At 41.7% G+C, this 20,421-nt stretch overlaps 1 protein-coding gene across 6 annotated transcripts in view; it reads right to left on the bottom strand.

The window, feature by feature from the left end:
* wipf1a (WAS/WASL interacting protein family, member 1a) overlaps window positions 1-20,421 on the bottom strand; it is a 234,492-nt gene that overhangs the window by 23,870 nt on the left and 190,201 nt on the right. For all 6 annotated transcript variants that reach the window (XM_028806260.2, XM_051930649.1, XM_051930654.1 and 3 more), the window contains one exon: window positions 6,554-7,342. In XM_028806260.2, coding sequence (XP_028662093.1) covers window positions 6,554-7,342 — 789 coding nt within the window. The remainder of the gene's footprint in view (window positions 1-6,553; window positions 7,343-20,421) is intronic.

Genomic DNA, 20,421 nt, shown 5'->3' with positions numbered 1-20,421 from the left:
TGCACATTAAAATGAATCAACAAATAAATATATCAATAAGTAAGAGGTTAAGGTTTTGCTGCATATATGTGGCCTTTAAATTATGTATGGCCTTCGTCTGTAGTAGATTTGTATAGCAGGCTAGCTGAAATACCCAGCGTTGCCCGGGAGGAAAATAAAGTGTTTTTTTTTTTAATTGTTTGAGAAAAACATAAGTAAAAAATAAAACACAACTTTAAAAATAAAAATAAATTAACAAACAATAAAGATTCACTAATGTCCTTGTCTTGCATGTACAGGGTGGTCCAGATCTACTTATGCAACTGTTCCACTGACAACCGTCTCCCCGCCATTTTGGAATGCAGGGCAGGTGCTACCATCTATCGGCAACAAAAAGAATTTTAAGTGAACTGTCTATGTGCAGGGGAGGTGCTGTGAATTCTCTATGTAATAAACTTAATAAGTTATAGCGTAATGAAAATTGCATAATTAGATCTGGACCACCCTATATGTTATCACGCAGTTGAAGTTCGGAACCGGCCAGCTCTATCTAATTTCAAAAGCAACAGGGGCGCGGTGCTGCTTAAACATAAAGAATGCTGGTAGTCGCCTGCTATATACTAACTGTGCGGGGTCCTAGAAAATATTGAAATCGTCACAACTACCCTGGGCATCTCTCTGCTATGAGGATTCGTGTTGCCGACGTGCTTGCATCGTTTGTGCATTAGCAGCTAAGCGAGTGTCTTTCTTAGCAGGTATCCTAAGAAAACGTTTAGGGGTAAACGTTAACATTATATAAAGTTGTTGTCTGTTTTTACCTGCATTATTATCAATCTTTAATTTAATATTGTTTTTGTATCAGTAAGGTGCTGCTGGAGTATTTGAATTTCCCCTTGGGATTAATAAAGTATCTATCTATCTATCTATCTATCTATCTATCTATCTATCTATCTATCTATCTATCTATCTATCTATCTATCTATCTATCTATCTATCTATCTATCTATCTATCTATCTATCTATCTATCTATCTATCTATCTATCTATCTATCTATCTATCTATCTATTTTCTTTTTGCCAGTGTGATGGCCTTGCTTACGTATCCTCAGAGCTGGAGCCCTCACCCCGACTCTACGTCTCACTTCCGGGCCGGACAGACACACACACACTTGCAATGAGTAGAACTCTATATACAGTGGAACCTTGGTTCATGAACGTCTCTGTACACGTACAAATCGGTTTACAACCAAAAATGTTCGCCAAACTTTTGCCTCGGTTCACGACCATACACTCTGTATACGAACAAGCCAGTTTCCCTTTTAGTTTGTGCGCGTCGATGATTTCCGCACGTGTTGCATTGTTCTCGGTCAGACGTGCGTGCTTGCACGTGCGTGCGTGCTTTCGCTGTGAACTCTTTGTGCTTTATTTCATTTCCCTTCCGGTTCGTACGCGCCAATTACTGTATTTAAGCCTCTCCCTGTTCATTGTTCTCAGTCAGACGTGTGTGCTTTACCTGTGAACTCTTTGTGCTCTACAGTATTTCGTGTGCTTTTGCAGTTAAGCACTGTAACCTCCTCTCCACCCAGGTCCTCCTCACTTCATGCCAGAACTCGACTCCTGCAAGGTTAGTTTTCTTGGTGGTTTATGGTTAGTTTTTGTATTACAGATTTTTCAGATGTTCATTTTTCAGTTCGTAGCGTGAATTGTTGCAATGTTACTTTTCTTGGTTGTTTATTAAGTTACAGATTTTTCAAATGTTCATTTTTTTTCCCTGCAATCGGGTTGTAAGGCTATAACATGAACTGCTGCAATGTTACTTTCTTGGTTGCTTGTGGTTGGTTTTTAAATAAAGTTTGGATTTGTTCAAATGTTCCTTTTTTTTCCCCTGTGCTTAAAACTCATTAAAAAAAAGTGTTTGTACAGCGATCGGGTCGTAAGGCTATAGCGCAAACTCTTGCAATGTTAGTTTTCTCTGTTGTTTAAGGTTTTCTCAGTGTTATTCAATGTTTTTACATTTAGTTTATTATTACGGTGTGCATTCTATGGTTTAATTAACTATATTTGTGCTTAAAAATCTTTAAAAAAATATATTTACATACAGTTCGTATGGTCTGGAACGGATTAATTGTATTTACATACAATCCTATGGGGGAAATTGCTTCAGTTTACGGCCAAATCGGTTTATGACCAGAGTATTGGAACGAATTATAGTCGTGAACTGAGGTTCCACTGTACAAAGAATGCTGGCAGTCACCTCCAGTTCGCCCTCTGGTGGTCGTTCCGGGTGTCAACTGAATGATAACGTGCACACAAGACCGTAAGATCACACCTCACCCTACCAAGAAGGGGGTGGGTTAGGGCTGATTTCATTTTTAGTCGACCATTGAGAAACATGTGTACCAAATTTCATGAAAATCGCTCCAGTGATGGAAGTGGAAGTGATGCTGGAACATACATACATACACACATTGACTTTTATATATATATATATATATATATATATATATATATATATATATATATATATATATATATAGGTTAGTTTGGATATCCTCTCGTGCTTAAAGAGGTTAGTAAGTGCAGATATAAACCCTTGATGCACATTTTTTGAAATGCACACTGGGAAAATTCCTAACTAGCATCTCTTTATATAAAAAGAGTGATTGGAAAATCCAGGTACAATATCTATAGCCCAGTAAGCTTAATGTGTGTCACAGAAAAATGAATGAAAGTAATCATTAAGAAAGGGCAAGAGCAGCATGTGTCTGTAACAGGAGTTTTAGCAAATACTCAGTGTGGGCTCAGATGAGGTGGTCGTGTTTTACTAACAGACTGGAAGAAACAAAAAGATCTGATCAGAGAGGTGCATATAATATTATTTATTTTAATTTTCAGAAGGTAAGAGGCTGGGCATTAAACTGAAAGAACAGGGAATTCATTAGTGTGCAGGTTGGTACAAAATTTTTCAATACACAAGGAAACAACCTGTCATTGGTGCAAGGACCCTATCAGAATTAGGAAATGTTAAAAGTGGTGACGCTCAGGGGTTGGTTCTATTGCTGCTCCTTTTTTTATCTACTCTATATATAAAATCCTAAGCCTAAAAGTGCAGCGATTTTATGTCACGTTTTCACAGCGCATCCCTTTTTCCACCTTTTGTTATGTTACAGCCTTATTCCAAAAAGGATTAAATTCATTTTTTTCCTCAGAATTCTACACACAACACCCCATAATGACAATGTAAAAAAAGTTTACTTGAGGTTTTTGCAAATTTATTAAAAATAAAAAAACTGAGAAATCCCATGTCCATAAGTATTCACAGCCTTTGCTCAATACTTTGTTGATGCCCCTTTGGCAGCAATTACAGCCTCAAGTCTTGTTGAATATGATGCCACAAGCTTGGCACACCTATCCTTGGCCAGTTTCGCCCATTCCTCTTTGCAGCACCTCTCAAGCTCCATCAGGTTGGAATGGAAGCGTCGGTGCACAGCCATTTTAAGATCTCTCCAGAGATGTTCAATCGGATTCAAGTCTGGGCTCTGGCTGGGCCACTCAAGGACATTCACAGAGTTGTCCTGAAGCCACTCCTTTGATAACTTGGCTGTGTGCTTAGGGTCGTTGTCCTGCTGAAAGATGAACCGTCGCCCCAGTCTGAGGTCAAGAGCGCTCTGGAGCAGGTTTTCTTCCAGGATGTCTCTGTACATTTCTGCAGTCATCTTTCCCTTTATCCTGACTAGTCTCCCAGTTCCTGCCGCTGAAAAACATCCGCACAGCATGATGCTGCCACCACCATGCTTCACTGTAAGGATGGTATTGGCCTGGTGATGAGCGGTGCCTGGTTTCCTCCAAACGTGACACCTGGCATTCACACCAAAGAATGGTCTCATCAGACCAGAGAATTTTCTTTCTCATGGTCTGAGAGTCCTTCAGTTGCCTTTTGGCAAACTCCAGGCGGGCTGCCATGTGCCTTTTACTAAGGAGTGGCTTCCGTCTGGCCACTCTACCATACAGGCCTGATTGGTGAATTGCTGCAGAGATGGTTGTCCTTCTGGAAGGTTCTCCTCTCTCCACAGAGGACCTCTGGAGCTCTGACAGAGTGACCATCGGGTTCTTGGTCACCTCCCTGACTAAGGCCCTTCTCCTCAGATTGCTCAGTTTAGATGGCCAGCCAGCTCTAGGAAGAGTCCTGGTGGTTTCGAACTTCTTCCCTTACGGATGATGGAGGCCACTGTGCTCATTGGGACCTTCAAAGCAGCAGAAATTTTTCTGTAACCTTCCCCAGATTTGTGCCTCGAGACAATCCTGTCTCGGAGGTCTACAGACAATTCCTTTGACTTCTTGCTTGGTTTGTGCTCTGACATGAACTGTCAGCTGTGGGACCTTATATAGACAGGTGTGTGCCTTTCCAAATCATGTCCAGTCAACTGAATTTACCACAAGGTGGACTCCAATTAAGCTGCAGAAACATCTCAAGGATGATCAGGGGAAACAGGATGTACCTGAACTCAATTTCGAGCTTCATGGCAAAGGCTGTGAATACTTATGTACATGTGCTTTCTCAATTTTTTTATTTTTAATCCATCCATCCATTATCCAACCCGCTGAGTCACTTCGTCATCACTGTCAAGAGAGTGCAACACCTGGGCTGCTAAAAAAAGTTTTTTACGAGACGCCATTATGAGGCCAGAAGACGTGTGTGCACCGTTTCCCAGGTAACACTCGAGCCTGTCACTTACACAAGACACACCTAGATCATTTCCAGTGCAATGCTTGGCACTAACGCTGTTGGCACTTTTATAGCCCAACTAATCCTCGGGTCTAATGCTTACGCCAGCCGCATCTATACTGTTGTCCAAGTGATGCTTGGTTCTAACGCTAAGGAGGTTAAGAAGGCTAACAGAATGTCAGGTTATATAGCACCTTGATGTGTGGAGTACAAGTCACAGGAGGTTCTGCTCAAGCTTTATAACACACTAGTGAGGCCTCATCTGGAGTCCAGTGTGCAGTTTTGGTCTCCAGGCTATAAAAAGGACATAACAGCACAAGAAAAGGTCCAGAGAAGAGCGACTAGGCTGATTCAGAGCTACAGAGGATGAGTTAGGAGGAAAGATTAAAAGCTGAGCCTAACGCTTGCATTAAGTTTAGGTCTTTTTAGGTCTGAGTACACAATAGGAGGTCTGAAAACTGAGAGTACCCCTTATGAGAAGGATTTAGTAGTCGTAGTGGACTCAACACGATCAACGGCCAGACAGTGTTCAGAAGCCATTAAGAAGGTTAACAGAACTTCAGGTTATATAGCGCCTTGATGTGTGGAGTACATGTCACAAGAGGTTCTGCTCAAGCTTTATAACACACTGGTGAGGCCTCATCTGGAGTCCTGTGTGCAGTTTTGGTCTCCAGGCTACAAAAAGGACATAACAGCACAAGAAAAGGTCCAGAGAAGAGCGACTAGGCTGATTCAGGGCTACAGGGGATGAGTTATGAGGAAAGATTAAAAGAGCTGAGCCTTTAGAGTTTAAACAAAAGAAGATGAAGAGGAGACCTGACTGAAGTATTTAAAATTAGGAAGGGAATTAGTCCAGTGGATCGAGATGGTGACTTTAAAATGAGTTCATCAAGAACACGGTGACACAGCTGGAAACTAGTTAAGGGTAAATTCTGCACAATTCTGCACCTCATGAGAAGGATTTAAGAGTTGTAGTGGACTCAAAAAGATCAACTACCAGAAGGTGTTCAGAAGCCATTAAGAAGGATAACAGAATGTCAGGTTATATAGCGCCTTGATGTGTGGAGTACAAGTCACAGGAGGTTCTGCTCAAGCTTTATAACACACTGGTGAGGCCTCATCTGGAGTCCTGGGTGCAGTTTGGGTCTCCAGGCTACAAAAAGGACATAACAACACTAGAGAAGGTCCAGAGAAGAGCGACTAGGCTGATTCCAGGACTGTGGGGTATGAACTATAAGGAAAGAGTAAAGGAACTGCAACTTTCAATTTAATTAACTAGAGATGAAGTGGCAACATAATTTTTAAAATATAAAGTATTAGTACAGTGGATTCACCCTGTTATCTTAAAATGAGTTCAACAAGAACAAAGGGCACCAGAAACGTGTTAAGGGTAAATTACTAACAAACATTTTTTTGTTCCCCACAGAGAATCACAGACACAATATGGTAGAGAGCTGGACTTCAGCCTTGCAGGGGGACCTAACGCCCTCCACCACATGCTCCCTGACAAGGTGATTTACATGGTAACTAATTCTCGTCAGACTGGCTTTGCTTGTACTTTGCCCCAGTGAGAGGTCACCCTGTTCCTGGAGTGTCTACCTGTATGTGTTTACGTGTTTTCTCTCTTAATTATTCTTCCACACTTGACTTTGATTTCTCATTTGAATAGTTTTGCCCTCAGTTTTTTGTAAATATATAAGAAAACTGCTGTGTGAGGACTTGTGTATGGCACAGACTGTAATGTTGCCTGGCTGCAGTTTTTGAACCTTGTCATTTACATTGCTATAAACAGAAGAGCTCGCCAGATGAAGAAGTAAGCGATGCTCCAGAATATAAATATTCTTTTACCTGATTTGCCTGGCAGCTCTCTGGCGGGCGGTGGAGGCCTCTCGTTGAGTGGTGGTGGAGGAGGTAAAGGACCAGAACGTCCAGACAATGGGGGGGGTGTAGGAGCATGGTTGTTTAAGGACTGACTCCTCTGTGGGAGTCTCGGGATTTCTTCATCAGCACAAGGGTTGTTTGGGGGTGGTGCTGGCGGAGTGGATCTCCATGGTGGAGGCGGTGGGGGGGCAGCAGAAGACATAGAAGGTCTTGGTGCAGATGGGACCTGAGGCCTGCTGTTTATTGATGCTGGTGGTGGAGGGGGCAGCGGGCTGTCCCTTGTTAATGAAGGTCTTCCTCCAGCTGGTAGAGGTGGGGGTCTGTCTTCTGTGGGCCGGCTGGGTGCTGGAGGCAAAGGTGGTCTGTTTGAGCTGGGAGCTGCGACACTGCTGAAGGAAGGTTGCCTATTAAATGGGGAACTTCCTGGCAATGGTGGTCCTGGATTCCTATTTGGAAGAGATGGTGGAGGTGGTCCAGCGCCTTGCGATTGTGCCCTGCCTCCCCCTGGCACTGGTGGGGGACCACGAGGCTGCAAACCACCAGTGGAGGGGCGAGGCGTGCTGGGTACAGGTGGCGGACCACCAGCATTGTCTGGTCTTGGTGGTGTCATTCTGCTTCTGGGTGGATCATTGTTCCTGGGAGAAGGAGAAGATGGTCCAGGAAATCTGGAAGGTGTTGGAGGGCCGCTTCCAAAAGGTTTTGCGGTGGTTGAACGTCCTCCCGGTGGAAGTACTGGGGGTCTCACTCCTCCAGAATCTAAAAGTAAAAGGACAGAGGTCAGGATCAAATGAGGAAGAACACTGTAGCATGTTTTTGGATTCATGGCTTTTTTTTTTTTTTTTACCTGTAGTCTTGCGTTTTTGTTTTATTTGTTTTGTCTTGTTCTTTATCAGAAATTACAAATTATTGTGTTTCCTGTTTTACTAAATATAAAAATAAATCCAGACATCAATATAACAGAATAACTAGTGGTTTAAAAATGAAAAGCTAACTAGAGACTTACAAGCAAGTTTGATTCAGGGACATGCACTTTAAAATCACATGAAGCTTTAACAAGTTAATAAACACACTATATGAGCGTACGTACATTAAAAATGTGTTTCTAATCTTTATTTACGTACACTGTACACACAAAACAAGAACAACACTTAAAAATGAATGTGTATGTAATATGGCATCTTATCCATCCATCCATCTATTATCCAACCTGCTACATCCTAACTACAGGGTCACGGGGGTCTGCTGGAGCCAATCCCAGCCAACACAGGGCGCAAGGCAGGAACAAAATCCGGGCAGGGTGCCAGCCCACCGCAATGGCATCTTAATATTCTTGAGAACATGTCAGTAGTAAAACTGTCTGATGCTGTCTTCACTTGTACTGCTGCACATGCAGAGATTGGGAGCCCAGGACTGGAGTTCCCAGCATACACTGCATCAGGAAGAGGCTCATCTGCGGCCATCTGCAGGGTGGTAATATTACAGCTGGCCAGCTTCACGTGTTTATATATTAAGCATACGAAATTCCTAAAATACTTTGTGAAATATAAACATACGGTGAATATCTACCTAACATGTAAACAAGTGCAAAAGGCAGTGGCGTAGCAAGGTCTGGTGGCACCAGGTACGGAGTTTAAACTTGTCACCCCCATGTCCACCAAAATATAAAATGAAATTTATTAAGAAAGCAATTTTTTTATTCAATTGGTTAAGTAAAGAGGGCATAATGTTAATTATTTTGTAAACAATTTTTAATGAATAAAAAAAAAAGTGAAATGCCTTTTTATTAATAAGCCAGTTTAATGTACAATGTAAGAAATCTTTTTTCATAGTGATAGCACCTAGTGCATAACTTTATTATTATTATAATACAATTTAATGAAAACTCAGTTGTTTACAAGTTTCGCTCTCTAGGCTCTAATCCAACAAACTGTACTTTAACATGATACTTAGAATCTCTTCTTTCTAAGTTTTTGTTCTGCAAATTTTGAAATTGCGTCATCAAAATCGATACCTTCAGCTACACTATTTTCAATTCACAAAATGGCTAAGCTAGAAGAGTCGTGCTTGGTTCATAGTGGATCTGAGATAATTCTTAATTAGTTTGAGTTTCGAAAAACTCCTCTCACATGATGCAACAGAACAGATCGAGAGAACGCCAATGATAATTTCCCAATACTGCCCCTTCTTGGCCTCTGATTTGTGGCTCTATTCAATAAGGGCGCGCACAAAAAGGCGAGCTTCAAAAGGGCGACCTCAATTGAGCGCGGTGAATAAAGGCGTTCGTAGATAATTTAGTTCAAATGGCTCTGGAATATGTGAAGAGCAATAAAGGTGCCTTTATCTAATAAATTTTCTGTAATAATTTTGTTGCGTTTGCCTTTATTCGCTGCGACCAATTGAGGTCGCCCTTTTGAAGCTCGCCTTTATTTACGCGCCTTTATTCGCCGCACCCAATTGAGGTCGCCCTTTTGACGCTCGCCTTTATTTACGAGCGCCTTTATTCGCCGCACCCAATTGAGGTCGCCCTTTTGACGCACGCCTTTATTTACGCGCCTTTATTCGCCGCGCCCAATTGAGGTCGCCCTTTTGAAGCTCGCCTTTATTTACGCGCCTTTATTCGCCGCAGCCAATTGAGGTCGCCCTTTTGACGCTCGCCTTTATTTACGCGCCTTTATTCGCCGCGGCCAATTGAGGTCGCCCTTTTGACGCTCGCCTTTATTTACGAGCGCCTTTATTCGCCGCGCCCAATTGAGGTCGCCCTTTTGAAGCTCGCCTTTATTTACGCGCGCCTTTATTCACCGCGCCAATTGAGGTCGCCCTTTTGAAGCTCGCCTTTATTTACGAGCGCCTTTATTCACCGCGCCCAATTGAGGTCGCCCTTTTGAAACTCGCCTTTATTTACGAGCGCCTTTATTCGCCGCGCCCAATTGAGGTCGCCCTTTTGAAACTCGCCTTTATTTACGCGCGCCTTTATTCACCACGCCAATTGAGGTCGCCCTTTTGAAGCTCGCCTTTATTTACACGCGCCTTTATTCGCCGCGCCCAATTGAGGTCGACCTTTTGAAACTCGCCTTTATTTACGCGCGCCGTTATTCACCGCGCCCAATTGAGGTCGCCCTTTTGAAGCTCGCCTTTATTTACGCGTGCCTTTATTTGCCGCGCCCAATTGAGGTCGCCTTTTGAAGCTCGCCTTTATTTACACGCGCCTTTATTCGCCGCGTCAAATTGAGGTCGCCCTTTTGAAGCTCACCTTTTTGTGCGCGCCCTTATTGAAGGATACCCTGATTTGTCGCCAAAAATTACACCAAATCTCCAATTAACCAGAATTGTGATTTCGTCGTGTGTCCCGGCTCGTATATATAGGGGCTTTAAGATAGTGGGATGGGGAGGGAGATATTGTCTGTTCGCTCGTAGAACGATCCTAAAGTAAACTTGTTTACTTTATGGTCAGTTCTAGAGCGGACAATACCTACGCACCCCACTGTCTAAAACGTTTCGTGCCGACTATATTATTATGATGTTCGGGTTAAAAATATCATCTTGTTGCACAGAACGACTTGGGGCGATGATATATTTGTGGCAGGGATGAGACAATGAGTCACAGGACCGGTTGTTTGTTTACTTGAGCACCAGCACAGTTCAAAAGAAACGAGACAGAACACCCCCCACGCACCACACAATAATACTAAATCATGACAGCATCACATCGTTCACCCGCAATTTGCTGCCATTAGGGATTGTTAAAGCCCATGTAAATTATTTGACATGTTATTTTATGGAACGAAAAAGCGCATTAATACAAAACCAGCAATTTTTTGTCACCCCCTCAGAGCTGGTACCCGATGCGGGCCGCACCCACCGCACCCGCCTTCCTACGCCACTGGCTAAAGGGTTGCTGCAAATGAGTACATCTACCTAAGAACACTGCCAGGGTTACCAGTGATTGGGGGCCATTAAGTTCATCAATCTTTCTGGCTCAGTTAACAGCTAAGTTGTTTTATTATCTTTACCAGACGTGTTTTAAAGTCTTAAAAGTATCTGCTTCAGCTTGACTGCACAGTTTTTGTAGATCATACACCTTTGTGTGAATACGGGTTTCTTGGTTTCCATCTTCAGTGGAGGTCTCTGTTATTTCTTCTGATTCTTCAATTACATGACGCAGTCTTAAAATAGAAAGAATTTAGCAGAATAAGCTTTGCAAATGCCTTTGGGATTTTTGAAGACATGGATTAGGTTCCCCCTTCATGATTGCATAGATTCCAGGCGGTCAGAACAGGACGTGCTCTTTAATTAAAAGATGTCCTTGTTTACTCTGTTGTGTGTACTCCAGATATGTTCTACACAGAGTTGGAGTATACATCGATGAGCCAAAACGTTATGATCATTTGCTTAATATGCTGTTGCCCCACCCAAAACAGCACCATCCTAGGAGATTTCTGAAGGTGTCCTGTGGCATCTGGCACCGGGACATTAGCAGCAGATCCTCTAACTCCAGTAAGATGTGAGGAGGAGCCATCATGGATTGGACTTGTTGTTCCAAAACATCCCACTGACGCTTGATTGGATTGAGATCTGGGGAATTTAGAGGCCAGGACAACATCCTGAACTCTTCATCTTGTTCCTCAAACCATTTTGCAGTACAGTGTGGCAGAGTGCACTATTCTGCTGAAAAATGTCAGTTTCTCCAGGGATTACTATTACCATCAATTCTTTAATTAATTCTTTAGTAATTCTTTGCATTTATATAGTGCTTTTCTCACTACTCAGAGCGTTCAGCAATTGCAGGTTAAGGGCCTTGCTCAAGGTCCCAACATAGCAGAGTCCCTATTGACATTTACGGGATTCGAACTGGCAACCTTCTGATTGCCAGTGCAGATCTCTAGCCTCAGAGCCACCACATCAAGGGGTGTAGCTGCTCTGTAGTGATATTTAGGTAAGTGGTAAGCATCAGATAACATCTTTATGAAAGTCTGGGCCAAAGGTTTCCTAGCAGAACACTGCACATAGCAACACATTCTATCTACTGGCTTACCCTATTCCTACACTTCATCCCAGTGCCATCTCCTCCCCAGGCAAATGACACACACGTACCCAGCCATTCACATAATGCAACAGAAAATGGGATTCAACAGATCAGGCAACCTTGCTTTCACTGATCGTTCTTCTTCCTCTTCATCTTTTCTCACTTCTATGTGGGCTCAATGTGCTCGATCAACCTTCTCTATACAGCTCGGTCCTGCACCTCCTCACCAATCAGGCCAAGGTCCAGTTGTGATGCTTGTATTTCCATTGTAGGCACTTTCAACAATGATCAGGGGTTAGCCTGGGCACTCCACCTGGCCTGTGGCTACGCAGTCCCATATGCAACAGGGTTAAATGCACTGTGTGTTGTGACACATTACTCCCGTAATCACCATTAAAGTTTTTGGCACAGTAGCCCTTCTGTAGATTTGTACTAGGTGGGGCATCTTTCATTAACCTCACGTATCAATGAGTCTAGCACCCTGTTGGCAGTTTGTGGATTTTCTCTCCTCATGCCACTGTTGGTAGGAATTGTTGGAGAGGTCTGAACAGAACAATTTATCCCTTATCAATGTCACTCAGGTCTTTAAACCTGCCCATATGTTCTGCATTCAACGCACCAACTACGAGTACTTAATGTCAGCTTACCATCTGACATATCACTGATGTTGACATGTGATGTTATTAAATGTTTTGGGTCATCAGAGTATTGTCTCTTAATTTATATTATATTTAATCCAACATTTTATTTGCCCTTTTAAATAACGAGTCACATTTAAAGAATAAGTCTGCTATTTTTCAAGTTGAAGTTCACTATCAAGGTGTATGTTAATTTACTAAATGAAATTGCGTTCATCTACTATATAATAAATCGCTAAGGTCCATGTGTGTGTCCAGTCCCTCAAAGCAATCTGATCTGATCAAGTGTGTGGCAAAATGAAAAAGTTCCACCAGATGCTTCTCTTCCAGCTTTTATACAGTATGTACATTGTCTACAATTGCAATCTGCGATTCCCATAAGCCCCTCCACATCCGTACAAACCCTGCTTAAAGGCCACAGACCCCATGATTACAACCCAGGACACTGGGCTGCCACTGTCTATCAATTGTCTAATGAAACACTAAGGTGTGCCTGTCCAGTCCCTCTGAACAATCTGATTGGTCAGTTTGGCTTTGGTGATGTGAAGAAAGAGCAAGTGTGAGTGTGAAACTCACGAGGAGGAGTAAAGGCACACGCTGAGAGTCACCTTCAAAGACCAGAAGTGTAAAGTGGACAGGAGGTGAGCAAGGCACCTCAAAAAGACGGTCTGAGAAGCAGGCTCTACAAGAAGGCGTTTGACAGAGGAGGAGCGCCGGTCAAGAGAGGCACTGAAAGTGCACATACAGCCAGAGATATCAAATATTTTTACATTTATTTTATTACCTGTAACATGGCTACTATTTCAGAAATTTGTAAATATAGCCCTTCCTTGTGTTTTATAATGGAGTTTAAGGGTACTGGTGTCCCACTTTGTTTCCTTTCCTTCATAAAATGACATACAGTGAGGAACATAAGTATTTGAATACCCTGCGATTTTGCAAGTTCTCCCACTTAGAAATCATAGAGGGGTCTGAAATTCACATTGTAGGTGCATTCCCACTGTGAGAGACAGAACGTAAAAAAAAATTCAGGAAATCACATTGTATGATTTGTACAGAATTTATTTGTATTGCACTGCTGCACATAAGTATTTGAACACCTGAGAAAATCAGTGTTAATATTTGGTACAGAAGCCTTTGATTGCAATTACAGAGGTCAAACGTTTCCCGTAGTTCTTGACCAGATTTGCACACACTGCAACAGAGATTTTGGCCCATTCCTCCACACAGATCTCCTCTAGATCTGTCAGGTTCCGGGGCTGGCGCTGAGCAACACAGAGTTTCAGCTCCCTCCAAAGATTTTTGATTGGATTTAGGTCTGGAGACTGGCTAGGCCACTCCAGAACCTTGATATGTTTCTTACGGAGCCACTCCTTGGTTATCCTGGCTGTGTGCTTCGGGTCATTGTCATGTTGGAAGACCCAGCCACGACCCATCTTCAGTGCTCTGATTGAGGGAAGGAGGTTGTTGCTCAAAATCTCACAATATATGGTCCCATTCATCCTCTCCTTAATATAGTGCAGTCGTCCTGTCCCCTTCGCAGAAAAGCACCCCCAAAGCATGATGTTTCCACCCCCATGCTTCACAGTAGGGATGGTGTTCTTGGGAATGCAACTCCTCCTTCTTTTTCCTCCAAACACGGCAAGTGAAGTTTAGACCAAAAAGTTCTATTTTGGTCTCATCTGACCACATGACTTTCTCCCATGCCTCCTCTGGATCATCCAGATGGTCATTGGCAAACTTCAGATGGGCCTGGACATGTGATGACTTGAGCAGGGGAACCTTCCGTGCAATGCGTGATTTGAAACCATGACGGCATAGTGTTCTACCGACAGTGACCTTTGAAACTGTGGTCCCATCTCTCTTCATGTCATTGACCAGCTCCTCCCGTGTAGTTCTGGGCTGATTCCTCACCTTTCTTATCATCAGTGATACCCCACGAGGTGAGATCTTGCATGGAGCCCCAGTCCGAGGGAGACTGACAGTCGTCTTTAGCCTCTTCCATTTTCTGACAATTGCTCCAACAGTTGATCTATTTTCACCAAGCTGCTTGGCAATTGCCCCGTAGCCCTTTCCAGCCTTGTGGAGGTCCACAATTTTGTCTCTGGTGTCTTTTGACAGCTCTGTGGTCTTGCCCATGGTAGTAGTTGGAGTCTGACTGACTGTGGGGTGGACAGGTGTCTTTAAAGAGCTCAGACAGGTGCTACTAATTAAGATTACTAAGTGGAGTAGAGGTAGACTTCTTAAAGGAAGAGTAACAGGTCTTTGAGAGCCAGAATTCTTGCTGATTGGCAGGTGTTGACATACATACATGTGCAGCAGTGTAATACAAATAAATTCTGTACAAATCATACAATGGGATTACCTGAATTTTTTTTTTACATTCTGTCTCTCACAGTGGGAATGCACCTACAATGGGAATTTCAGACCCCTCCATGATTTCTAAGTCGGAGAACTTGCAAAATCGCAGGGTGTTCAAATACTTATGTTCCTCACTGTATGGATACACGGTTTTGCAATATGGGTGTAATCTCAAGATGCGAACCAATACTCAATACCATCGTTGGCTTGAACAATGTAGGTAACTGGTAAATTTTAAGACTATTTGCACAATGGGATGCCAGTACCTATAAGCTCAATTATAAAATACAAGAGTGACCAAGTTATTTTTTTTTAATATATAAAATATAATTCACTTCAGAATGTAATTGCATGAGGCAAATTATTACATACCATAATTGTGAAGAAATAACAATTACTTGGAAAAATACCAAAGTATTCCTTTAAAGAAGGAAGTTTTCCAGCAGCCAGACTACCTGTGCTTCAGAACAGGTCATCCACCTGGAGCTAAGCTTGTTCAGACCTGGCTAGTACTTGGATGGGAGACCAACCAGGAAAAGCTTGGGTTGCTGCTGGAAGAGGTGTTGGTGAGGCCAGCAGGGGGCACTAATCCAGTGATCTGAATGTGGATCCCAATGTCCACCAGTGCAGTGATGATGGACACTGTGCTGTAAAAATGGTACCATATTTCAAATGAGACGTAAAACTGAGGTCCGGTCATAAAAGATCCGTGGGCATCTTTCATGAAGAGTAGGGTGTATCACGATGTCCTGGCTAAACTGCCCATTACAGCCTAGTCATTCTAGCACCCTAAACATACCCTGTCTGCAATTGGCAAACTATCTCTCACCCCTTCAATACCTAACAGATAATGTGTGGTGAGCACACTGGTACCAAATGGCTGCCATCGCATCATCCAGGTGAATGCTACATATTAGTGGTAGCTGAAGTCGCTACCCACTCACTATGAAAAGTGCATTGAGTAGTGAGAAAAGCGCAATATAAATGTTAAGAATTATTATTAGTAGTATTATTAGAATGAACTTGTTTATAACTTCTGTACCTTAGTACTAGTCTACATATATAGAAGGATGTGTTCCCCAGAAAAGATGATGAGACACTCGACTGGATAGACTTTGGGTTTATATTTACTGTCATATGAAAAAGTTTGGGAACCCCTCTCAGCCTACATAATAATTTACTCTCCTTTCAACAATAAAGATAACAGTGGTATGTCTTTCATTTCCTAGGAACATCTGAGTACTGTGGTGTTTTCCGAACAAAGATTTTTAGTGACGCAGTATTTAGTTGTATGAAATTAAATCAAATGTGAAAAACTGGCTGTGCACAAATGTGGGTCCCCTTGTCATTGTGCTCATTTGAATGCCTGTCACTGCTCAATGCTGATTACTTACAACACCAAATTGGTTGGATGAGCTCGTTAAGCCTTGAACTTCATAGACAGGTGTGTCCCATCATGAGATATAAAGGGATTTAAGGTGGTCAATTACAAGTTGTGCTTCCTTCCCTTTGACTCTCCTCTGAAGAGTGACAGCATGGGATCCTCAAAGCAACTCTCCAAAGATTTGAAAACAAAGATTGTTGAGTCTCCTGGTTTAGGGGAAGGCTACAAAAAGCCATCTCAGAGGTTTAAACTGTCAGTTTCAACTGTAAGGAATGGAATCAGGAAATGGAAGGCCACAGGCACAGTTGCTGTTAAACCCAGCAGGTCTGGCAGGCCAAGAAAAATACAGGAGCGGCATATGAGCAGGATTGTGAGAATGGTGACAGACAACCCACAGATCACCTCCAAAGACCTGCAAGAACATCTTGCTGCAGATGGCGTACCTGTACATCGTTCTACAATTCAGTGCAATTTGCACAAAGAACATCTGTATGGCAGGGTGATGAGAAAGAAGCCCTTTCTGCACTCACGCCACAAACAGAGTCGCTTGTTGTATTCAAATGCTCATTTAGACAAGCCAGATTCATTTGGGAACAAAGTGCTTTGGGCTGGAGAAACAAAAATGGAGTTATTTGGTCAGAACAAAAAGCACTTTGCATGGCGGAAGAAGAACACCGCATTCCAAGAAAAACACCTGCTACCTACTGTCAAATTTGGTGGAGGTTCCATCATGCTGTGGGGCTGTGTGGTTAGTTCAGGGACTGGGGCCCTTATTAAAGTCAAGGGTCCGATGAATTCAACCCAATATCAACAAATTCTTCAGGATAATGTTCAAGCATCAGTCACACAGTTAAAGTTACACAGGGGTTGGATATTCCAACAAGACAATGAGCCAAAACACAGTTGGAAATCTACAAAGACATTCATGCAGAGGGAGAAGTACAATGTTCTGGAATGGCCGTCACAGTACCCTGACTTGAATATTATCGAAAATCTATGGGATGATTTGAAGCAGGCTGTCCAGGCTCGGCAGCCATCAAATTGAACTGAACTGGAGAGATTTTGTATGAAGAATGGTCAGAAATACCTCCATCCAGAATCAGACACTCATCAAAGGCTATAGGAGGACAGCGTCTAGAGGCTGTTAGATTTACAAAAGGAGGCTCAACTAAGTATTGATGTCATATTTCTGTTGGGGTGCCCACATTTATGCACCTGTCTAATTTTGTTATGATGCATATTGTATATTTTCTGTTAATCCAATAAACTTAATGTCACTGCTGAAATACTACTGTGTCCATAAGGCATGTCAGATATTAAAAGGAAGTTGCTACTTTGAAAGCTCAGCCAATGAGAAACAAAAATCCAAAGAATTAAGAGGGGTTCCCAAACTTTTTAATATGACTGTATATGAAAAGAGATACATGGGGCACATGTAATAAACATCTTGTATTTTTAAAGCATATCTAAAGTGAGACCCACATGAATGTTTTACTGACTATTTAACAACTGTCCATGCAGTGTTCAAGGATCTTTTATAATTTGAATGAGTGACTCTTTGTCTGCTAGCCAGTCACTTGAAGGATACGTTTGATATTTTTCAAGTCAAATTATTTGCTCACAATCATGGTATAGATTAATTTGCCATATGAAGTTGTGTTCTAAAGTGTAGCATTTTTTATACATTTTTAAAAATACTACGATTGTTCTTGCCTTATAAAATTGAAGTCATGGGGCAGGGCTATAAACATGAAAACAAAAACTTAAAACTTAACAAATGCATCCATTTTTATTTTTTAGTATACAGAAAGTATAGGAATCGTGAAAAAATTCGACCTCGAGATTTTGATGAATCTTAACGTTTTAGACCTTCCTGAGTCCAAAAATGCCATTTTTGAAATTATGTCCGTCTGTGTGTAAACATGATAACTCAAAAACACTTTAGACCTGTTCAATGAGATTTTGTACACCTGCTTAATATCAAAATTAAGGAATCCTATCAACCTTTGGGCCACTTCCGACTTTAACTGAATAGTTTCGCGAATTTTCAATTAAACTATGAGTCAAATTTTATATAGATATTTATAATGATAAAAAGCAAACAGATATGAAATATGAGAAACATTACTCAACCGGAAGTGGTATTTTATTTAAACAACCATCCAAAATTTTTGTATTATGGAAATATAAATCTGTATATGATATTAAAAACTGTATTCAATATAACACATATTCTTTCAATAACTATTATTAATTTTATTTTAATTAATATCAGTTTAACAATAACGTGTAAACATTGAACATGCCATGTAAATATAAAGATGTAATGGGAACAATAAGCTACTACATCCCCGTTGTGTTACTTGTAAAACATTGAATTTTATGATATTTTTATTTAAATTTCCGCCATCATTATCATAATTAAATGTAGCTAAATGCAGTTTTACCGATAGCAACTCATTGTAACACATATTATATAATACTAACACTTTTTCTATGTTTTACTTTGCACGTATTCTAGGTGATGCATATGTAATCATGTAAAAATGCCACCACCATTTTCGACCTCCCTAAGTGTGAAAATATCATTTTAATATAAAGTTTGATTATAAATAAGAGATAAATGATTGTGTATCGATATTATCAATTAGTTATGATGAGAAACAAAGAGATATGATATTTGAGAAAGTGGTTCTGATGACCTTTTATATCTTCTATAGTATACGAGAAAGTCGAGGGGAGCGCACTGCTGATTTTTTAAATGTGTTACCAAGTACACACACACACAAATTGCGAAACAGCATAGCCACGTCGCTTTAGGAAAGAAAAAGAAAAGCAAAAAGAAAAACATTTTTGTGAGATTCAGCCAATTTAAAAGGAGATCGACTGTGCGCTTCACCTCAATTGATCCTCTACTTCCGTAGCAACCTTTCAGGCCCAAGAACGCTGGTACACTTCACAAAGTCATCTCCAGGCACGGTTACTGACTTTAATTGAATGCTGATATCCAGATGTGAATTGCTGTCACACGTATGATCACTCACAGTCGTTCACTACATGTGATAAAAATAATTAAAAGTTATTTAAAATTAATATGAACTACCTCACCATATAATGCACTTGACTTGAAATGTCTACCGCAAAGAAACAGTGAAACTTACTATTTATGTTTGCTTACTCAAAAACGTTGTCCTCAGTTCTTTTACTGCCTTATGCTCAGGATAATATTTGGTTTGTGGCACATCAATCTGTTTCACTGTGGTTTGGCTCTATGACATAATCTGCCTTTTTCGTTTTCTCAGTATTTTCTTTATTGTGCATGAACATGCCACGCCACAGAGTGCATAATGCTGAGTGTTCATTGGCATCATGAACTTAGATTTTTAAAATCAAAAGAGCCAAGGCCATCTGCACATCGTTACTAAGGCTTTTATAAAAAATGCAACGCAGTGTAATCAGTTCAGTTCAGATTTACTGTTATGTGTACAAAAGTACAATGAAACTCTTAACATACATGCTTCAGCATCACACACCATGCAGCCTCTCAGCCTCACTCCGTAGACTATGTAAAGTAACAACACGGAATGTAATAGACGAAAAGATGTATGTTTAGGAAAAATATATGGTTTGAGTCAATATACCAATATGTCTGTACAGTATGTGATTCATTGCCTATAAAAAAGCTGATCTGAAACGTAGAACAGTCCAAATGAGAACAGGCCATTCAGCCCAACAAAGCTCGCCAGTCCAATCCACTTAATTCTTCTAAAATAACATCAAGTCGAGTTTTGAAAGCCCCTAAAGTCCTCCTGTCTACCACACTATTTGGTGTCTGTGGCCATCTCTGTAAAGAAGAACTTCCTAATGTTTGTGTGAAATTTCCCCTTAACAAGTTTCCAGCTGTGCCCCCATGTTCTTGATGACCTCATTTTAAAGTCACCGTCTCGATCCACTGGACTAATTCCCTTCATAATTTTAAACACTTCAGTCAGGTCTCCTCTTAATCTTCTTTTTCTTAAACTGTAACGGCTCAGCTCTTTTAATCTTTCCTGATAACTCATCCCCTGCACCCCTGGAATCAGCCTAGTCCTCTTCTTTGAACTTTTTCTAATGCTGCTGTTATCTTTTTTGTAACACGTGTGGCGGACGGCCAGGTCCCATGCCCGGCCGGGACGCCCCTTCAATGTGTATTCAGGGGGAGCAGTCCTGGATGGTGCAGTACCTCCCCCTGGACACTGGATGGCCGCCCCCCTGGGTTGGAGTGGTGCCTCAGTCTCTCGCAGGACTTCATGGGAGATGGAGTTCTCCACAGCCCTGTTGGGGTCTGGGGTGGCCGCCAAGGGGCACGGCATGGGTCCCTGAGCCCATCTAGACTAATCTTCAGCCCCACCCGGGAATGCAACCGGAAACAGGTGATCAAGCACCTGGA

Source organism: Erpetoichthys calabaricus, chromosome 8, assembly GCF_900747795.2.
Source record: "Erpetoichthys calabaricus chromosome 8, fErpCal1.3, whole genome shotgun sequence".
Taxonomy (NCBI): domain Eukaryota; kingdom Metazoa; phylum Chordata; class Cladistia; order Polypteriformes; family Polypteridae; genus Erpetoichthys; species Erpetoichthys calabaricus.
This window is presented reverse-complemented; position numbering and strand designations above follow the sequence as displayed.